Below are 22,163 nucleotides of genomic sequence, written 5' to 3'. Positions count from 1 at the left end.
CTCTGCCCTGCTTCTTCTGGGTTTTTTTCTTCAGGTTTCCATCCAAATTTTTTTTTGTGTTATCATAGAGAACATGAGACATTTACTGTGATTAGACGGTACAGGAGCAGATAAGCTGTCAGGTCAGTACAGTAGTTAATTCCACTGTTTGATTCCTATCTGGAACTGAAGGTCAAGTGCTGTATTAGAGTACAGCCACCGACTAGTATGCCATTAAATGAAAACCTTCTGACTCAATTTTCTCCTTAACAACTGCAATAAATCAGCGAAGCGCCACCGCTGAGAGGAGCGTGCCTCTTACCCAGGGCTTGCCAGTGGTTCCAGCTCGGCCAGTTAGTTCAGTATTGATTCTCTGTCTTGCTGTTGTACCACTATAACCATCTGACCTATGAATGCTGAGCTCACAGCGCTGTCCTGAAAGTCCAGAGAGGGAGACACCATGAGAGGAAAGACTCTCTGGGATCCACGCTTTCACTAAAAACACCCGCCCTGTTAGTCCACCTGCTTCAGCCTCCACACTCTTCAACAACCACGACAACGCGCACATGCATTGACCTTTAAAAACTCGTTCTCTTCATGCTGTGATAAATCGATCAGATTTTGGGCAGTTTGTGGAGATTTCGCGGTTTTCTGCCATTACATTTAAATAGTAAGATGTTAAAATGAAGATTAAATCGTTTTGGGAAGAGGTCAGAACTGCATGTGAGGAGATGATTTCAGAAAGAATTTCAGTGGACCCCAAGTCAATCTGTATTTAAAAGAACAGAACTATCATAAAAATGAAGAAATATTAATGAAGCCCAGCTTTCTAAAAGTTAAAAACTTGACAGCTCTGTTCTGGAAAAAAAACAAACAGGATAACACAAATTATGCCAAATATTCCACTAGAAAGAATATCATACAAATAAAGAAATATAAGGAAAGTTAGGGGTCCCAGGTGTGTCAAACATGCGGCCCACGGTCCAAAACCGGCCCTCCAGAGGGTCCAATCTGGCCCACGGGACGACTTTGTAAAGTGTAAAAACTACATAGAAGACATTAACTGCAGATTGTGAATTTGTAAAACTATAAATTGAAATAATTTTCAGACCATGACAAGTTGTTTTGATCCTAAAGTAAAATACTAGATTGTTCATTGTTCTTTTGTCCTTTTGTGTCTCATTTTTGTAATATTTTGCCTTGTTTTTGTTGTTTTCTTTGTCTGACTTATTGTTTGTCTCATGTTTTTATCGTTTTGTGTCTTTTTGTCTTGCTTGTGTTTTTTGTCTTATTTCTGTAATTTTGTGTTTTGCTTTATTCATTTTTGTCATTTTGTGTAATTTTTTGTCTCATTTTTGTCGTTGTTCATTTTTTTTGGCACTTTGTAACTTTATGTCTGATATTTTGTCTGTTTTTGTTTTGTTTTGTGTCATTTGTCTCATTTTTTTGTCATTTTGTGTCTTGTTTTTGTAATATTTTGTCTTGTTTTTGTTGTTTGTCTTTTTTTTGTCAGACTTTGATCATAAAGTAAAATACTATCTCATTCAGTTCCAGACACCTGAGACTAAATGTTTTGTTCTTTTGTAGACACTCTGTGATCTGGAAGTTGTAATGTGGAAATGATAAACTGAGGCTGAATGTTGTTGAAACTGAACTTATTTTTCTGAAGAAATTTAAGTTTGTTCATAATGTTTAATAAAAAGATATTTCATTAAATGTGAACATTTTCAGAATGTACTTTTTTGCTTTAAAACAAAGGAGGAATTTGGAGTTGTTGTTATTTTTAGGTTATTATGCTGTGGTTTTACTGGTCCGGTCCACTGGAGATCAAACTAGGCTGAATGTGGAACCTGAACTAAAATCCCCCCCACTGCTTTATGAACTATGTAAAGACCTGGATCTAAAAGAAAATCATACTGAGGAATAACTTTGTTGTAAACCATACAGATATTGTAAAGAATACGTGTGGAAGACTTAGTTAAGGTAACAAATATGAATAATCATCTATTAGTTGAAAGGAGCAGATCACTGTTTATTAATTTATTCTATTCTTCTTTGTAATTATCTTTTCTGTATGTGTATGTTTGTCAAAAAAGAATAAAGATATTGCTGAAAAAAGATGCTGAAATGAAAATTAGAGTTATAAAAAAAAAAAAAAAAAAACAATGGAAGGACATCAGAGCTTAATTACGCAGCGTGCCATTTGCATTCGGAGCCCTCTGATCAATGCCAGGCACAGAATATTCAAAAATCTCAAATCTCACATTTGAATGTGAGTAAATATGTTAAATAAGTACATGTCAAACATCCTGGTGACCTTTTTTCCCCAACCTCTCTTTTTCTGACTCTGCTTTCTTATCAAATATTGGGCACTTTCACCTCTCCAGGCTCCAAAAAATGAAACAATCTGAGAAGAGAAATTACTTCTATGAGTCATCTGCCCACTCAATTCATGTCCACACTGAAGCCACAGTCTGCACTGAAGGGTTACACGCAGGCATCGCTTAAATTTAGGAGGTCACAAGCCCCAAAGGTTTGGAGCACCGCTCTGGAGAACAAGCTCATTTTTTGAGAACATCAGCTGCATATAATCACACAAGCCCCAAAGTCTGTCCTGCCCGACTCAGGAAATGTGTCCCGAAAATTCTAAAGAAATTCAATTCCATTACAGACTTTACTGTGGATGTGCTTCTAAAAGACACTGAAAGGATAATATTAAAAAAATAAAACATTCCCATTCCATTACCATACAGCTGCATATCTCTGCCTGCTCGGTCAGGCCCTTCTACTTATGTGGTATGATGATCATCCAGCTCAGGCTCAAGGTGTGCAAGTATCAGCTCCCACCTGTGCAGAGGTAATTACAGCTTCCCTCCTCTCCGGTTGTCATTGGGAACAAGACCATAACTCTGAAAGTGAGACACTACTTAACCATACAGGCCTGTCTAATGTACAGTAACCCACACTATGTGTTCATACATTCTCCCTCATCGCACACATACAGAAACAGCATTCTTCCACACACATATGCTTCTATAGTTGGCCTCACTTTGAGGGATTTATTGCATTCTAATAAGCATCAATGTGATTTAATACAGAAAGTAATAATTCATTTTTACAGAACAATTTAAGACTCCTGGAATCTGTAAAAGAGCGGTGAAAATGATTCAATATAGAAAAAATATATCGAGTACCACAATCAGGTCATCCCCCACCAGCAAACAAAAGTAAAGAAACAGTTCTATGGGTTTATCATTTACCCAGGGACACAGGTCATCTGGGAATTTCAAGAATCTAAAACACATTCCTAAATTTAACCTGTGTGACAGTTCAGAGGTAGACCACAGGGGCTGAATAAAGTCCATTCCAGATAATTCAGAGTTGAAACTTGGAAGACATGTTCAGCAAATAACAATTTGTGCTTGTAAATGGAAATCAGCAGTTTAGAAAAGGAACAGACTGTACATATATCATCTTTACATCAACAGATCCAACTTCATGATTGTAAACTAATCCCACTTTAAATAAATTCAAAGACTAGTACACATAAAGTTCATTTCAATCGATACGACAGTCATGAGCACATGTTTGGAAGCGCGTCATCTACATTTCAACACATTCGTTTCACTGCCTCATCATCACGAGTGGTTATGAGTCTGAGCAACAAATCATAAAGAATGTGAAAATTCCTATTTCAGCATGTTTCTACAGATCTCCAGGCCTGTCAGGTGATTTTCAGATATTCATCTTAGTGCAATGTGTGTCATGCTGCATATCCAGTTGAGGGTGTGTTCATTAGGGTGTGTTTGCAAAATCCAGCCTGACAACCTGACAACATGATGAAAAACAGAATAAACATGCTCCGTTTTCAAAAGCAAAACAAAAAGAAGGTCAAATGATTCAAATAAATTAGATTAAGAGAAGTGAATTCATTTCAATTAAAAAGGCAATGAATGGTTGGTTAGATTCAGGGCTAAAAAGATTTCTGTTGGAAAAACATTTGGCCTCATTTTCAAGCAAATATTCAAATGGTTTCCCGGCTTCACCTCTCTGACCAGTAGCAGGCTGCTGTGTTGACTATGCAAAACAGAAATTTGACCCCGATGTCACTGCATGACCGCTGGCTTTTCTATTCTGATAAACACACCCAGTAAGAACAAACATGCACCAAGACAGACACAGAGAAAGTTCAATGACATCCAAGCTAATTACGCAAGCTTCATTCTCATTTTAAATCCTTGTACTTGTTTTCTGGAAAATTATTTGTAGCATTTCGTCACTGCAAGATGAACATTGTTTGTTCTATAACTTGATTCCATTATTGCTGGTTCAGTGTGTGCCAGGAAAAATATCTGCTTCACACAGGGATTCTGACTGTGTCCCGGTTTGTTGCTGTTTTGTTTCCATTGGTGCTGTTCATCCCCTCGCAGCCTCCGAGTCTCCCTCGAAGGCCCTGTTGTCATAGCGATACGGCTGTCTCTCTGGGTCAGGGCTCGCTGGGTCAGTCAGTGGGACTTCATACATGTTTTCTTCTCCTGTGACTGTGATCACAGTGACCTCTGCTGGTGATTCGGGGGAGATGTCATCTTTCATCTCCCCCTCAACCCCCAGGGCCTTCAGGATGTCGCACTTACACATGGGACAGGTTCTCCTCTCCAGCAGCCAGGGCTCGATGCAGGCTTTGTGGAAGATGTGGTCACATGTTAGCACCGTCACCACGTCGCCTGCCTTGTAAGATTCGATGCACACGGCGCACATGTGGGAGTCAGAAGTAGTTTCCTCGTCCCCTCTTTTGAGGGTGCGCACCTGTAGGCGTCCAATTGCCTTCTTAGCCTCATTTTTCAGCCTCCTCTCTGAGCGTCTGTGCACGCTCAGACTGTAGAGGCGATTTGCAGAGATGAACACAAAGTAGGCGATGGAGGCTGCCGTCACGATGAAGAAGGCGATGGACAGAAAATAGAGCCAGTAGGCGTCCATCCAGGGTCCGTGAGGGCTGCCCACGTCAATAAGCATCTGAACATCTGTCCCATCCTTCACCAGCCTGACAATCTCCATGCCCTGACTGTTGCCAATCATGATCGCCACAATCCCCTCTGCATCCGGGTGTGACATGTGAGTGGTGCTGTTTCCACTGCCGTCCACATTGTACACGACCACACCGGCTGCCCCTTGGCGTTTGGCAGCGTTGATCTTCTCAGCGAAGGTGCAGTTGCCTCTTTTAACCAGGGCTATCCAGGGCGGCGAACTGAAATTGCGGTTGTAGACGTCATCTGGGCCGCAGCCTTTGGGGTCTCCCTTGGGAAGTGTCACTATCCCTTTGGCTTTTTCCAGGGGAGAGTTACGACCGTAGACCCCACACTCGCAGACTTTGTCCTCCGTCACATTGTTGCTGTTAACATAGCTCAGTTCCACCAACGCTGTCCAAAACACCAAGGCAGCCGAGCGTTGAACAAGCCCCGACAAACACAGCACAAGCAGGAGACAGTGTTGTGTCTTCCTACCCATAGTAACGCACCTCTCAAAACAATAGAATGTCCTCTGTTAGCTTCTTTAGCTTCTTTTCAACTCCTTTGTTAGTCCCAGTTCCTGGTTTGTGCGAGCCACAGCGATCTGAATTCAGCTACGGTTTCACCCAACCTGCTGTCTTCGGTAATCTGATCCGAGCCTTTGGTAACATAACACGAGCTGTGCGTCAGCCACTCACCTCTCGTTATCTTCCTGAACCTTGAACACTGCTCGCAGAGGGCAGGGTGCTGCTATTCAACAAGTTGAAGTACACACAACACACAGACCTGCGCCGCTCCCACAGCCCAGGAACAGCACACGCAAACGGCAAGACGTGATAAGCAAAGGATAAGAGCAATTTCATAGATCAGTAACACGGAACAGCTGTGTGACATTAATAAAACCTGCTGACTTTTTCTTGTGTAACGATGAGCAAAGCACCTCAACCAGTTTTTCTAGTTTGGCTTGTTTCCTTCCCCTTTCTCCGTGACCAACATTCTGTTGTGCAAAGCAAACTGACAAGTCATACCCCTTAACCTGGTGGCTATTCACTCCAAAAACACTGAAACACAGCCTGCTTCTAGGGCACATTTTAACAGACGCACACAAAGAGGCGAACACATTAATAAGTGTCCTTTAAATCACACAGGATGAAGGTTTTCCCATTGTTTGGACAACTAGAGCCACTTGAAGAGGCTCACAACCAGCACACCGGTGACAACTGTGATGGAACAGGGCATTGTCAAGTTTCCATTGTATCTCCTTACACACAAGTGAAAGCACACAAACACTGAGAGACACAGAGAGGCTTCGAGTGACAAATGAGATGGAGAGGTTTCTCACCAAGGTGCCATTTTACCTTCACAAAACCAACACACACACAAAGAAAGTGCAGAATACAGGCCTCTGAAGAACGTGCTATTAAATAATGCATCTCAGCGGGACAAAAATCTGTAAATAAACGAGAGCGTGATGTTTATTCTGAGTGCAGCTGCAGCTCACGGCTCTTGATAAGAGGAACAATGGTGCTGCTATGACCAGTAAATTCCTGAAATAAAAACCCAGCAGAAAGTGAAGCGCAGTATTAACTAAAGAAGATGCATGTTTTGTCTTTCTCCATTTAAAAAAAAAAAAAAAACACTATATTGGTGTAAATTTAGGTTTGACGTTTTAAAGATATCCTCCTGCTCCAACACTGGTATCTACTGGCTGCTTACAGTCGAAGCCAATAACAAACTGCTGCACTGTGAAGGTTTATCTGAGCCGCTCAGACATCCAGGCAAACACCGTGACCACTGAAGAATAATAGCTGATGATACCACCTGATATAAATGTGTGTCTATGGTTACTTTATCCTAAAAATATTTGCAATTTCAGCAGCGCTCCACATAGCAAGTCAGTCTAGTGATGAAATAACACCCACATAAAGAAATAAATAAAACAAAAAATAGAGTAAATATGGTAAAAATGGCAAATTGAGACATTTTGCAATGAGTATCTTTACAAGGAATATATAACCCCAAAGCAATGCTTATACAAGGCTGAAAAGGAATTTGATGATGGAAAAAAGTGCGCATGGGCATCATAAAAGTAGGTGTGGCATCATTTACAAAGACACTTCATCCCAGAATCACACTGGTAATAAAAATTACACAGTTCTGACAATAAAACCTCAAGGTTACAAAAGTCTAAAAACAAATACTCATTAATGTATTACATCTTATTTTGTAATGGGGTGTAGTTGTGTGTTAACATGATTAATAATCTAATCTATCCTCTGTTTGCCCTTTTGGAATATGCAAGTTATGTTGGTGTCCAGTTCTGCCAGTTATATAATGTTAAATAGGTCTGAGTCATTTTTATGGAAAAGGTGTTTTGATCATCACAAGTACATGTTGTTATGAAAGAAAAAAAATCTAAATTGCACCAAATAGAAATTCTCTGGTATGTTATCAGATAGCTTATTGGAACTACACTAAGAAAACCCGCCTACTTAGAAAGAATAGACACCAATGTTATTTCTACAGTTTGAAAGACGGCTACCTTTGATAAAACTGGGCTTTTGGCACATTGTCTACCTTACAACGATGGGAAAGAGGCACCGTTTATGTTTTGACAACGTATATCTATTGAGTTATTGATGCCAGAAGTCCAAATCTGTGAATATCTTTTCAACTGTACCAAACTGTGCCATTCCATATATTGAGAGTTTCATTCCATATATTATATATTCAGTTTCATTCCACATATTCAGAATTCTAGATTATAATTTCCTAAATGGCATGCCATATATATGTATATTCTCTGGCGAATGCACAAGTAGGCCTATGTGGAGGCCGTGGTCAAAAATGGTTTTAAATTTAAAGAATAAAACTAAAGAAAATAGAGCAACAAAACTGAGAAACACTTTTCAACAGTTCACATTAGTACTTCAGTTGTATTTTTACTGAATGCTTACTTGAAGAAATTGAAATGATGACATTATTTTCTTTCACTTCTCTCTCTTTTTTATATATCTTGATGTCCCATTTGGCCAATAGCATCTGTAAAAAAGTGTTCTCAGGGAATGTTGTGCTCAACATAAAATCATCAGTTCTTCATCATTCTTTTTTTTCTGTATAATGTAAAAAGGGAAGTTAGAGTTCACAAATTTACATCAAGTTAGGAGCTAAAGCTTGGAGTGATTATTTCAGAGTACAAAAGTGTCACATTATACCAACACTCTCAAAAGCTACAATAAAAACTGAAGCTGCGTTCAGTGCAGATTCAATGTGCACACTAAATAATCTACATTATTAAATAAATAAGCCAATGAGCAAATACACAGAAATACCCTTTATATTACTGATACAAAACTGTAAAATAATTGGATATATTTTTTTAGGCTGAGTGTAAGCTCATAAAACAAGATTTATTAAAAGTGGCATCATGAAAGGGTGGAGAGATGAAATTTAAGAGGAAAGGATGTTTAGAAATACAAACCAATGAATTTAAATTAAATGGCCTGCAAAAACTAAATATCAGGAAATGATGAATTATGAAACTGTCCAGTCTGTCCAGTTTATTCCACACGGGGGCGCTGTTTACTCACTGCTGTTTGTCAATTTACAGTTTAAAATAAAAAACACTCTTCAGGCTCCATGTCATCCATCACAACAAGAGAAGCTTGTGCAGCCTAATTCTGTGGGTGTGTGGAGCTTATTGATGCAAACAAAATGCCAAGTGGACCATTTAGGAAATGAATCGTTTGCCAATCTTCAGACACCAGTTTGCATTCTTTTACGTGTAATTGTCACAGTTTAGGGCCATCGAGAAGCAAATCAGGAAAGTAACTCACCATGCTGTTGTGCAGGTTTGTGAAGACAGACTGTCCATCATATTAACGTGTCCTGAGTGGTTCCTTCAGTGATGTGAATGGAACACTGAGAGCAGGCAGGTCTGTGGATGAGGGCAACAGTTGAGACACGTCCAAACAAGTCTGACACCCACCAGCAACACACTCACACCCCTTTTACTGCCACATGTCTTCTACTAGTATGTTATGGTTGAAAGGTCAAACTTACAGTGACACCTGCATTCTATCCTGATGCTGAATTATGTTAAATCAACTTGAAATAGGCAAACTGCAGAATACAAAAGGGGACTGGAGCACAATGCTTCATTCTAATATCATGTGGTTGCATTACAGAAGGCTGCAGTTTCAGAACCCCACTTTATTCAACACAAAATAGAACTTTCTGTTCCTGTACTAGTAGTTCTAAATATTTTTCCCACCCAAATAGTACGTTATAATCAACAAGTTACGGTTGTAAAGGTTTATTAAATCCAAAATAGAACTTTGTATCACTGTATTTGTAGTTATACTTTTTTCTCACCCAAAAAGCACTTTTTAACCAACAATCTATGGTTTTGAAGCTTTATTCTTCCCAAAATAGAACTTTCTGTCCTTGTACTAGTAGTTTTAAATAGTTTCCCCCACCCAAATAGCACTTTCTAACAAGTTACGGTTTAAAAGGTTTATTCAACCAAAAATATTTCTTTTTATCTATGTACTTGTAAAGTTTTTTCCACCCACATTGTACTGTCTAACTAACAAGTTCTGTTGTTTTGTTTTTGGGTTTTTTTTATGCCCAAAACACAACTTTTCGTCCATGTATTTGTAGTTTTAAAGCTTTAACTCTCAGCTAAATATTATTTTCTATCTTGCAGGTTAACTTGGTTACTAAAAGTTGCATGTTGAGCAAATTCTGCATTTAATTACTTCATTATCAGATACAAAAAGGATGAAATTATAAACTACGGCCTTTGTAGTTAGGATGTCTCAGATATTAAAAAGGTTGGAAGGAGGCCAGACATGACGCCCTCTATGTAAGTTTTTGATAACTTTTCTGTCCAAGTGTGGACATAGGAACTGTTTTCAACATTAAACAAACAAACTTTCATTCACATTCAGTGTTCACAGGTATGTTAACCAGAAATGCAGTTCTTGCTTCAGTTCATGCTGCTGTCTTTGTTACCCGGTTTGGTAGGTGGTGCTGTCGTGAAGATGGAGAAAATGCAGCCTCCTTTACTACAGACACATACTACTCCTTAATGTACGGACTTTAATTGTGCAAACAGACTAACTTCAAGCTTCTCCAAGTCTTCAGCAGAATCAAAACGGATGAAAACGTGAGGCAAACACATATACTAGCCAGGTGATCAACTGTCATTGGATAATTGGTTGAAGAGGGATTTCAAACCTATCGGATATCAGGTGGGAGTTACCTGAGGCTGTGTCCCAGTGCCACACCCCCAACAGCATGTCAGACACTGGGGGAAAAAAAGCATCTTAAAGTGACAGCGACATAAACACAAAAACATACCGGAGCAAACGTCTGTGAAAGATGATAAACTAAATTAATCAGTTCTTTTATATCATGGAAAAATATACCAAACCTCTCTTAAGGATACAATGCTAAACAGTACATGAGTACAGCTGTCAGTATCTAAACAATGTAGAGGAAACATGACAAACTGAGTTCTTCATTAATCCCAAAGGGCCCCACTGTGTTTAAGGTTGGGATCCAGCATGCTTCTCTACAGAGCAGTGAGTTTATGATGTTACCACCTCAGGGGAGAAGACAAGATGTTCTATTCCCCAGCAGTGCTGCACGGCTGTGGCTGGCCTATATGTTTCAGGCAGTAACATCAGCTGTGTTTCATGCATGTTTTGCCATCTTGTGTTCAGATATTTACATAGTCACTGCTCTTTCTGTGTGTCCAACTTACACTAGACCACTGGAACTTCCAACATACAGATACGCACATTATTTTTTTGCCAGTACATAGATGAATTTTGATATGTTTCCAAAATGCTTTAGTTATGAATGATCTTACTGAGTTTGTAAAAATAAAATATTCTCCGGGAATGTTGTGGGAAGTTTTATTTTTCATCTGCCCCACCTACTTGAACGTGGTGAAAAATACAATTAGTCGAATCAATAATATTGATAATACAGAGTGTTGTTTATGATAGATAGATAGATAGATAGATAGATAGATAGATAGATAGATAGATAGATAGATAGATAGATAGATAGATAGATAGATAGATAGATAGATAGATAGATAGATAGATAGATAGATAGATAGATGCATTATTCAGTAAATTATTGGTGTTAAAATCCTGCAGTCTTAAAGTTGAGCTTCCTACCTGCTCAGCTCCAGGCCTCAGGCTACCTGTTTACAGAGAGGCTCAAGCATGCAAATCCGTGTTAAATTTCTGCTTTTAAAGAAGAAAACGAAACACATTTTCCACTTCTTAAGATGTGACAGAACAGTTTAGGGTAAGTTTGCGCTGAATTTCACCCCTGATGCGCCTCAGGCTGGAGTGTGTTCAAGTCGACTGGAATGACTCGCAACTCGTGATCCCTCATTCTTGGTAGGACCTTAAAAGATGTTTTCTCCCCCAATAATCTCTTTCTGTGTGCAGCTTGTAGCCGTAGTGTTAGTAGTGTTAGATGCCAGCAGCTCCTCATGAAATCTCTTCAAGCTTGTTAGAATAAAAAATTAAAAAAAACAGATGAATTGCTAGAATAAAAGCTTTTAATTTCCTTTTTTTTATCATTCTTCTTTCGCTTTCAATTTACAATGAGTGCGGTTGCAGGTCTGCAGAAAAAGAAGAGGAAAGATTTTATACCTTACTTTCTCGGATTTGTAATATTTTTGTATGGCACCATTCATCTTGTATCATTCACAGCCAGGAGCAGTCAGGAGAGTCACCCCGTCAGGGCGCGTCGGGCTCTGGGTAAGATGCATGCGTAAAAATCAGGGCGATCCAAACAGATTCCTGAAGAGCTGTGATGTGATTGGTGTCTAATTAGAAATGTCACGGCTCATTTTCGTGTTTTATAAAGTGTGAGGAATCAACCGAGGCTGTGACAGCGTTAATCCTCGTGTCTTATTGCCATGAAATGTCTGTTTAGGGTTCAAACGATCCTGGCAGAGGATCCTAACAAGTTGTTGGTTGTTTGAGGTGACACACTGTGTTACTGATGACCACTGAGCAGATCGTGTGTGTGTTCCAGAGAATGAGACTGAGTGTATTTCACCACAGTCCTCCGAGTTCCCTGAAGGCTTCTTCACGGTGCAGGAGAGGAAGGATGGAGGACTCGTCATTTATTTTATGATTATTTTCTACATGCTTCTGGCTGTGGCGATAGTCTGCGATGATTACTTCCTGCCCTCCTTAGAGGTCATCAGCGAACGTAAGTTGCATAAAATATGATTGTATAATGTGCAGATCTGTGTGTTAATGTTGCATTACCTGGATTAATGAGGATTTAGATGAAATATTTAGCCTTTCCCATAATACAACATAATATTATTAGAGTAGACTGTATGCATGTATACTGAGTGATGTTTTTTTTTTTTTTTATTTATTTAGCATTTATTTAACCAGGTTAGTCCCAATGAGACCAGAGATCTCCGTTGCAAAGGAGGCAGCAGCATCCTCACATTAAAAACAGTGGACAACAGATGAACAAATGAACAGCATTAAAACTTGCACAGAGACCAGGTAGACTGTAATGATTTCACCAGAACTTTAACCCTCCTGTTGTCCATTTACGGGCAACAAAAAATACTGGTTCCTTGTCTGAAAAAAATCCAAAAAATCAGCAAAAAAAATCCTCAAATTTCTGCAAAACCTTCAGGAAGAAAATTCCAATAATTCCTTAAAAGTTTCCCTTCAAAGTTTTATTTTTAAAAAATCCCCCAAATGTGGCAAGAAAATTCTTGTAAATTTTCAAAAAATGAGTAAAAATCTTCAAAAAAATCCTAAAACTAGCTAAAGTGATTCCATATATAATCAGTAAAACTTTTAATATTTTCTTTAAGAACGTTCACATAAAAATCAACCAAAATCCAGCGAAATTCGCTGGATTTTGGTTGATTTTTATGTGAATGTTCTTAAGAAACATTTTTAACATTTCTTTTTTCCACCAAAAAATGTTCAAAAACTTCCCAAAAATATTGAAAATGTGGACATCAGAAGTTTCACTGTGAAAATATTTTTTTCCACATTTTCAAACTTTAAAATGGGCCAATTTTGACCCGTAGGACGACACGAGGGTTAAACTCATTCAGTGTAACAAGGGCTTGAAGTTGAAGTTCAGATTGTAGTTTATTCCAAGCATTAAGTGCAGAAAGCCTAAATAATTTCTTTTCCAGTTCAGATTTGAGGACGACAAACTGCAGAGCATCCATAGATTGGAGATTGTGACTTCCATGTTTCCTTGTTAAAAGACAAGACAAATAGGAAGGAACAATACCCAGAATGGTTCTGTAAATAAACACCAATGGCTGAGACGTTGGGCACTTAAAGATGTCCAGTTAACTTTAGAATAGAATGGTGAGTAAGGAGACCACATCTGATAATGAAACTCAGCACTCCATGGTACACACTATCCAACATGCTAATGCAGTTAGCAGAAGCCTTCATATACAACACATCTCCATAGTCAACAACAGGCAAAAATGTTGTTTCCACCAATTTCTGTTTCACACAAAAAGAAAAGCAAGAGTTGGTACTGTCATAATAAGAGTTTCCTTTTTTTTTTCCTGAAAAGACAAATGGTCGTCAATTAAAAATCATCAATATTTAAAAGTAGATACCAGTTCTGTTTGTTGACCATTTCTTGTTCAGATTTTTCCAGACGACGCTGATCTCGCAGTTTGTGAAGTAGTAAAGAACATACATTTAGTTTTGTCTGCATTTAGAACAAGTTGTAGATGACAGAGTTGTTCCTGGACTCTATCAAGCTATAAATCCTGAAAGGCCTCAGCAGGAGTGGGTGCTGGTCAATATATAAGATAATAGAAGAGAGTATCATCAGCATAGAAATGAAAAGTTGAGTTGGGAATATTCTGTTCAAGATTATTTATGCAAATAGTGAAAATGATGGACCCAGTACACAACCTTGAGGGACGCCGTTTTCACTTGCAGTACCTCAGAGGAAGAGCCCTCTATCTGAACATCCTGGGTTCTGCTTTTAAGATAATTTACAAACCACCCAGCTGCTTGTATGAAGGGTGACAGCTCGTTTAGTTTGCCAGACAACTGTAGGGATCCTATTTTTGGGACCTTTATGGCACAAAAGAAAAATTAAATTACTTCCAAGCACATTTAAAGGACTACAGATGAGCTGTTGACAGATTTTGGCGTGAATATCTGTTCCAATGTTTAGCATTTTTACTCTTGTTATTTTGTGATTGATTCCCAATCAAACAATTCATTTCAAAATGTGCTCTCTGGCTCTAAAGCAGCCACTTCTCTCTATTTGTGCACCGGGAAAAATTTAACAGTTTTTAAATGCATTTTTTCGAAGCAGTTCTTAATTGAATTGATTATTTTACAGATTTTCCATTTTTAGGTCACTTACAGAAAGTATAATAAAATCACCCAACAAATATATTGATTTACATGTTGACCACAAAAAATAAAAGGGTAAAACTGCAACTGACAATGTTTTCCTTTATTTAAATTGGATAAAAAATATCATTAATTAACACATAGTCACCATTGTTATGAGCACCAAGTGCTGCTCTTGATGCTCGATTTTCACCCTTAATTTTACAGATTTTTTTTTTATACAGTGTCTCATTTTTAAAGGTCATAGTTTGTGGTTTTGTTGAACTGGATTGTGTATGATCAGATTTTCTTGTCGCCGGGTCTCTCTCAGGTCTGGGACTGTCTCAGGACGTAGCAGGAGCCACATTCATGGCAGCTGGGAGTTCAGCACCTGAACTGGTCACGGCCTTCCTGGGTAATCACGCATAAGTACAACAATAATCACAACCAGCAATGTTGAAGATGACAGCGACATCATCGTCACTGTCGCCGTGTCCTTTCCCAACCTGATAAACTGTGACTCCACCACCATATGGGCGCATGGACGGCAAGCAGCCTTTGATTAGGACGTTCTTCCGTCCACGTTGTTCCTGTCTTGGAGGCTAAGATGTGCTCTCTGTGTGTGTCATGTGTTAGGCGTGTTTGTGACAAAGGGGGACATCGGGGTCAGCACTATCGTTGGGTCAGCTGTCTACAACCTCCTAGGAATCTGTGCTGCCTGTGGACTCCTGGCCTCGATGGTACGATCTGACACAATCACACACTCATAACATCCACAGGTTACCAAAACTGCTTATATACGAGGGTCACCTTTGCTGGGTCAAGAGCAAGAATGATTGCGTTGTGTGAGCTGTAAACCATTTGTTTTTGTTTCTTTTATCAGACAGGGCGCCTCACCTGCTGGCCATTGTTCAGGGACTGCCTGGCATATGGCATCAGTGTCGCTGCTGTTATTGCCATCATTTCTGATAACAAAGTGTACTGGTGAGTCTGTGTGTGTGTATTCGCAGTAAAGTTGGATGAGCGGCAGACTTTAAACAACCTGCATATGATGTGGCTATAAAAGTCAAATACAGCTGTTTTATTGTGTCTTGTGACACTCACAACAACAAACAGAACACATCACTAAACTGTTTGGAACAATACTGTGACTCATCCACATTTATTACACTAAGAGTACACAGCTATGTGTACGGTACGAACTTTATATATTGTAAAATTATAAGGTAGTCAAAAACAAACTAAAATTAGCCAAAGCATGGAAAATAAAAACTTCATAAAAGATATCAAATAATGGAAAAATCCCAAAAACACCTAAGGTAGACTTGGGACATTTTAAATTTCAAAATAAACTCACTGCAGAATTATAAATCTGCTTTGACATAAAACACTTTTGAAGTAATTTCTACATGTTTACTGTGGTAAAGGTTGAAGGTCAACTTGATTAGATATTGCTATAGCTTCTGGCCATATGTCATGGTTATCTTCAGTATATTGTTATCACTTGACCTAGATTCTTCACTTAGGTAACAGGATGACATTTAAACTGCACCTTGCATTTTAGACTCTCACAACTTTTTACTGGTTGTTGATAAGTTTTAATCTTTTACAGCTTGTAAAAAGGCAGAATTTGTCCGGCTTCTGTGTCTCTCTTAGAGAAATACAAGACTGACACCTTATGATATATTAAAATGTGTGTCCATTAGCTTCCTCTAAATGATTTGACAAATTAAACTACAAAATTCTTGATTAATGTAACAAGTTTCTAGACATTGGATTCATATTCCTCATAAGGGCCTAAGGTCTCTACTTTTGACACCTGAGTCACATTACTGGAAGCAGTGGTCACTTTTTACCTGAAAATACATGAGCATCTTAATTCCCTAATAATGACTAAAAACATTAAATAATTATGAATAGATGATCCACATATGAATACATGATAAACTATGAGCTTGATCTGTGATCAGAACTCTGTAAATGTGTTTGTCCGTTGATGGGGCTTGTTCTTGAGGACTCTGTGTATTTTGTATTCTTATGTTATAGTGAGAGAGGGGTAAGTGTAGTATAGCAATGTGTAATAATGATAGAGGGATATGTGCAATATAATCATGTGTAAATGTTAGTTAATTACTGCTTGGTAGCTTGTCTTGGTTCCCCAGCTTTTGTCTGTTCTGTGCACTATGTGTTATGCTTGTTGTTCGTTTTTCTTTTTAGTATGTCTTTGTTCAGTTATGGTATTATGTTATTTGTAATTTCTTTATTTTTGATTTGCCAATGGGACTTGAGATGGAAATTAGCCGTACAGCTACAATCTCTTGTATTTACGTGGAAATGCACATTAATACAAACTGTCCCGTTTTTAAAAATAAAATAAACATAAACATAAGCTTACAACTGAGGTTGTTTTCATAATCTTCCAGGTATGACGCTGCCTCTCTGCTGCTGGTCTATGGCATCTACATTGTGGTTCTGTGCTTCGACCTTCGCATCAGTGAGTTCGTCCTGAGGAAGCTGAGCCCCTGCTGCACATGTCTGGCTTCAGGCTCTGGTGAGAAGACTGAGACGCAGCCTCTGATGGGCTGGAGCGAAGACACCAGCCTTCGAGTCCACAGTCGCTCCAGAACAGACAGCGGCATCTTCCAGGACGACTCGGGCTACTCCCACCTGTCCCTCAGCCTGCACGGCCTCAACGACATCCCTGAAGGTCAGACACGTTCTTTAGAAACGCAAAGTTTCCTGTCATTTTTACCATTATATGTCCGCTTGGTGTCATTTGCCGTCTTGTTTGACCTGCATGAGGCCTGATGATGTGACTTTTCTCCTCCTGCCATTTGTCTGCATGCATCCCTGCAGAGCATAAATGTGTGTTTGCAGTGCCGGAGAGCGACCTGAAGCGGATCCTCTGGGTTCTGTCTCTGCCCGTCATCACTCTGCTTTTCCTGACCGTGCCTGACTGCAGGAGAAGGTTCTGGAAGCCCTGGTTCATGATAACCTTCCTCATGTCAGCTGTCTGGATCTCAGGTTTCACATACGTGCTGGTGTGGATGGTCACTGTTGTTGGTAAGGTTGATATTTTTAAAGGTTCCATATAGTGAAAATCAATTTCTATTGTGTTTTGATTGTCTGAAAAACTTTGATGTGAGAATATGAAAATGCTGACGGCCATTGCTCTTAAGTAGATCACCTCCTAGCTTTAAAAATCAGTCAGAATTTTAAGCCAGTAAGCAGGAACTGAGGAACCAATAGTTGTCTAGCTCTAACTTTGTATAATCCTGCACCCTCACTGCTTCTGAGATGAGACATTCAGAAAATTTATTTACTTTCTAGAGCTGCTTCTGCTAACTATGAAATCTCAGTGTTGAAAAAACAAATAAAATGTTGGCTGCATGAGTGAACACAAGAGTTTTCATGCACTCCCAGAATCTTAAGAACTGAGGGTCAATTATTTTTTATTTTTGATGCCATTGTCAACACAGATAAAGGAAAACGTTAGATTTAGCATGTCTTTCATGGCTAATGTTACCATTAGCATTGGTATGTGGACATCTAGACAGAGCTGAGGGATTTTCAGAAATAGTGGAAACCACAAAACAGATTTCAAACCAATAAATGACTAGCTATGGGATGTGTTTTCATGTCGCCTTAAGTGCAACTTAAGTGCAGCCAGTGTTTACATGTCTTTGCTTCTCTCCTGCTCTCTGTGCTCACATTAACTGTATTTTAATATGGCTAAATAAAGCAAAACAGAATGAGTATGAAATAGATCAATACATAACACAATAGGACTACGAGTTAACCAGCAGTTAATTTAATAATAATTTTATAACTGCAATGTTGTCTGGCAAACTCACCAAACACGAGTTAAAAACAACGGCTGAATTTAGCAATACTCCAAGAAAATATTGTTGCTCAGGAATAAGTTTAGAAGTGATAGAAAGTCTTAGTCTCATACACTCAACATCTCATACACTCGACATCTGTCAGGTCAATCAACTGTTTTGCTCTATGCTGTCCACCACAGACACAGAGAGAGTCTTCTTCCTGAAGGAGTGTGTGGACATTCAAAATCGTTGATTGACATAGCCCCTTTAGAAGAGAGACCATGTGAGGCTTTCATTATTATTGCTGGAATAGAGCACAACATGGGACCTTTACATTTTCATTCTGTTGTATAAATCCTGTACATTGCCTTTGCTCTGTTAGTTCAGCTGCAGGTGTAAACGAGCCCATCTCTCAGGCAGCCTTTGCGGATCACAAGTGTTTGAAACTTGTGAGAAAAACGTCTGATTTGCAGAGTAGAATCACATGTTGGTCTGCTGGCTAATTCCTGGGATGCCATTGTCCTAAGAGGGGGGTTATTGTAGCTCCAGTAGCCTGAGTGCCAAGCCAGCCACAGCAGGATTACAGTCAGCTTCACCCCTGAGGAAACACAGTCATGTGAGGAACGGATGTATGTACAGAACCTGACACGGGTCTGAGAACAGCTTCAGCACCAGATCTACAACAGAAGAGAAGTATAAAACTGACCCAGGACCAGGCCAAAGGGGTAAATTTATCATGTGACAGTGGTGGGTGTACTGAAGTATAATGAGATTATTATTCCATAATCGTCAGATGCTCACATGGAAGGAGAGGTTAGTGTTAAGAAAGAGCAGGCACGGGATGTAGAGTATGTGATGCAGAATGTGGCTCTGCTATGTACATTAGCAGCACAGCGACATCCCATTGAACAGTTCAGAACACTCATAAATGGTTGCATTTCACAGGCAAAGATCCATTTGAACTGTTGTCTCTAATTAGTGAGTTGTTTGAGTTGCTGAAAATAATTTTCCCCATAATTACCTCCAATCAGAGCCAATGAGGACACTGGATAATGACACAATAGGGAATTTACATATGACAATTACACCCACATCATGATGTCTGTGGATAGAATCTGGATTGTGAATGAGCAGATATTGTTTTAAGATTTCTTAACTGGGTAAAATAATTAATTTTTTTGGTTGGAAAAGTTCAAAACATGATGCATCTTCAAATATATGAAATAAGTCTTCAATGCTAATTGGAAAATGTAGCAGTTTTGCTGAGCTGCTAGTGAAACATTTCTTAGAAAGCTCTGTCAGCGGGATTTTGAGGTGTGACCTCAGTGTTTCTAAAATCTTTGATACAACCCTGCTTCTAGTGATAATCTATTAACCCTATAACCAAAAATACAAGGATCTGCTCATGTTGGCATCATGTCTACACAGGTGAGACCCTCGGCATCCCTGATACAGTGATGGGACTCACTTTGCTCGCTGCTGGAACCAGTATACCTGACACCATAGCCAGCGTGATGGTGGCCAGAGAAGGTATCAGCAATGTCACATTTTTACACATTATATATATAGAGAGAGAGAGAGGGAGAGAGAAATAAAAAAAATAATAGTTAAGATATTCAGAATCAGAACTTTTTTTTTTTTTAAATGGACCTGACCACAACACCATTTGTTGTGTGTTGTGGTCACTATACTGGCACAAAGCTAAAAGATATTTAAGCAATAACTGGATCAATGTATAATTGAGTGAAGATTTGTGGCTCCACCGCGAGATTTGGGGGCTGTTGCTAGGCAGCCTGGGTGAATAGAATAGAAAAGAATAGAAAAGAATAGAATAGAAAGGTCGTTGATATTGAAGTGAATGGCTAATGAGCACAAATAAAATTAAATATTTAACAAAGTGCACGATTGCTCAGAAATTAGAGGAAAAGTTCAAGAGACTGATTAACTTATTATGCAGAAGGTGACGCCTTCTGAGTCAATACATAATTGAGGGACTTGATATATCCCATGGACTTGAAGTCCGGGGATATATCTTGTATTAGTTTTTATTAAAAGTAAAAAAAAAGTTTTTATGTTCATTAGATCATGTCTTTACAAATTCCATAATTATTTATTATGGAAACAATCACTTATTAATAAAAAATGACTGGATATCACTAAAATCTCAAAGAAATAACTGTTCAAATTTTAAAACCGCCTTCTAATTAGCTAAAAAAATCATAAAATGAGTTTATTCAAAAATAGTCTTGATTGTGTTCTTTTTATTAAGTTGAGATAATCATGACAGATTATTTTTTGGCAATGTATCAAATTTTATATGGAAAATAACAAATAGTATCTGTCACTGAGAAATCACTTTCCACTAAGTTCCCCACTACAAAAACTCCAGGAAGTGTGTTAATTCCAGATCACATGACCTGCTCCACATGATGTCATTTCCTCCTGAAGAAAAGACTGGCCAGACTCCAAGGCTTTCTGACTTATTTAATATAGTCAACAGGTTTACTACAATATCTTTAGAAATAACTTTCAGTTTGACTCAGTTGTATATATAATATTTAGAGGAATCTTTCTGTAAAAATACCACGTGGTGTTTGGTTAGAATAAAAGAAATGTTGAATTTAGGTCTGAAAACAGCAAAAATGTCAACTATGATACCTGTCAACTATGTTACAAAAAGTCCCACAATTATATATTGACCCAACTATTGATTACTCATTATTTTGTTTCATCTTCAAATTTCATCAAGTAACAAACATCACTCAAGTAGTGGATCTGTGTGCAAATATAGATTTGATGTGTAAACCTGTTTTCTACTCATCAGGGAAAGCTGACATGGCCATGTCCAACATTGTGGGCTCCAATGTTTTTGACATGCTCTGCCTGGGTCTGCCTTGGTTCATCAAAACTGCCTTCGTGGACACAACCAACCCCGTAGAGGTCAACAGCACTGGACTGGTCTTCATTTCCTCCACACTCCTCCTGTCAATCCTCTTCCTTTTTGTCGCCGTGCACATCAATGGATGGAAGCTTGACTGGAAATTGGGAATCGTTTCTCTCATCTGCTACACCCTTTTCGCCACTCTGTCCATCCTGTATGAGTTAGGGATTATTGGGAATAATCCAGTAAGACTGTGCAGCGACTGAGCTCTGACCTTCGCAGGACTGAAGCCATATTTTCTGAGACTGTTAATGGTCCAAAACCACAACAAAAATGTTAATCTTTTAAATCTTCAAATGTCAAGACTAGGAGGCTTGGTCCCACTCGCATACTTTTAAATATGCCATGAAAGATGCGTGCTGGTCACATCTCACCAAGAGGATTTAGTAATAGATTTCACCAGAGGACATTCTCTAGACTGTTATATCACAATGAAGGCCCGCTACCGCAAAGTGAGACGTCTCCTGTCTTACACAAGGCCCATGAATGGAAAATGTGCTGTCACAGAAATAACTGCCCAGTTCAAATGAATCCCCAGTCGAGGAATAAAAGGTGTCAACTGAACTCATTTGGCCTTGTCCTTTTTGAGTGAGTTGGTGAGTTAAGACAACAAAACAAAGGTATCCCTGATAAGCTTTTACGACCAGGAAGGGACGGTGACAAGAGCCATAAATAGTAAAAAAACAGGCACAAAAATTCCACTGATCTTCACTTAGCGTAAATAGAATTACTTACGGTTTTCAGTGGAGTTTACAACTTACCCTGGAAACAATATATGGACTTCAGACACTGACCTACACTTGTAACAATGGCTATATAATCAAGGTTAGCAATCTTATCCAACCAAAACATTCCCTACAAACTGTCTCAGAGCTCTGAAAATATATAAATCTTCCTGTAGTAGTATTGTAGATCACACCTGATGTAACGCACACCCATTAATGCCCGCCTCAGTGACAAATGTGGAATTTTCCAACTTTTAAGGAGGTCAAAGTGTGGCAATGACTAGAAACGCCAAGTG

The 22,163-nt window shown here is 38.8% G+C and overlaps 2 protein-coding genes and 1 long non-coding RNA gene across 3 annotated transcripts in view; 1 reads left to right on the top strand and 2 right to left on the bottom strand.

The window, feature by feature from the left end:
• Positions 1-10,131, bottom strand: part of LOC111565754 (uncharacterized) — a 245,524-nt gene extending 235,393 nt beyond the window's left edge. The window contains exons 1-2 of the long non-coding RNA XR_004846994.2: positions 10,002-10,131; positions 8,822-8,922 (exon numbers count right to left, since the gene is read on the bottom strand). This is a non-coding gene — a long non-coding RNA (uncharacterized LOC111565754). The remainder of the gene's footprint in view (positions 1-8,821; positions 8,923-10,001) is intronic.
• Positions 3,008-5,869, bottom strand: rnf128a (ring finger protein 128a). The gene has a single exon (XM_023265983.3). The coding sequence runs from the start codon at positions 5,482-5,484 to the stop codon at positions 4,396-4,398; it is 1,089 nt and encodes a 362-aa protein (XP_023121751.1). The 5' UTR covers positions 5,485-5,869; the 3' UTR covers positions 3,008-4,395.
• A 1,320-nt stretch (positions 10,132-11,451) lies between the features above and the next one.
• slc24a5 (solute carrier family 24 member 5) lies at positions 11,452-21,706 on the top strand. Its single transcript, XM_035946291.2, has 9 exons — positions 11,452-11,773; positions 12,054-12,233; positions 14,709-14,792; positions 15,014-15,117; positions 15,261-15,361; positions 16,801-17,084; positions 17,234-17,440; positions 19,630-19,731; positions 21,026-21,706. Exons 1-9 carry the CDS (start codon positions 11,617-11,619, stop codon positions 21,346-21,348), a joined length of 1,542 nt encoding a protein of 513 aa, XP_035802184.2. The 5' UTR covers positions 11,452-11,616; the 3' UTR covers positions 21,349-21,706.
• The last annotated feature ends 457 nt before the right edge of the window (positions 21,707-22,163 follow it).

This window comes from Amphiprion ocellaris, chromosome 1 (assembly GCF_022539595.1).
Source record: "Amphiprion ocellaris isolate individual 3 ecotype Okinawa chromosome 1, ASM2253959v1, whole genome shotgun sequence".
NCBI lineage: Eukaryota > Metazoa > Chordata > Actinopteri > Pomacentridae > Amphiprion > Amphiprion ocellaris.
The sequence above is the reverse complement of the archived record's forward strand: the minus strand, read 5'-3'. Positions and strand labels throughout refer to the sequence as shown.

What these genes read in the sequence shown, in the direction of transcription:
- slc24a5 (XM_035946291.2), top strand. Translation starts at nt 11,617, where the DNA reads ATGAGTGCGGTTGCAGGTCTGCAGAAAAAGAAGAGGAAAGATTTTATA. An exon ending in CTTAGAGGTCATCAGCGAAC is followed by an intron (nt 12,234 to 14,708) that starts GTAAGTTGCATA and finishes GGTCTCTCTCAG; the next exon opens with GTCTGGGACTGTCTCAGGAC. An exon ending in ACTGGTCACGGCCTTCCTGG is followed by an intron (nt 14,793 to 15,013) that starts GTAATCACGCAT and finishes GTCATGTGTTAG; the next exon opens with GCGTGTTTGTGACAAAGGGG.
- rnf128a (XM_023265983.3), bottom strand. Translation starts at nt 5,484, where the DNA reads ATGGGTAGGAAGACACAACACTGTCTCCTGCTTGTGCTGTGTTTGTCG.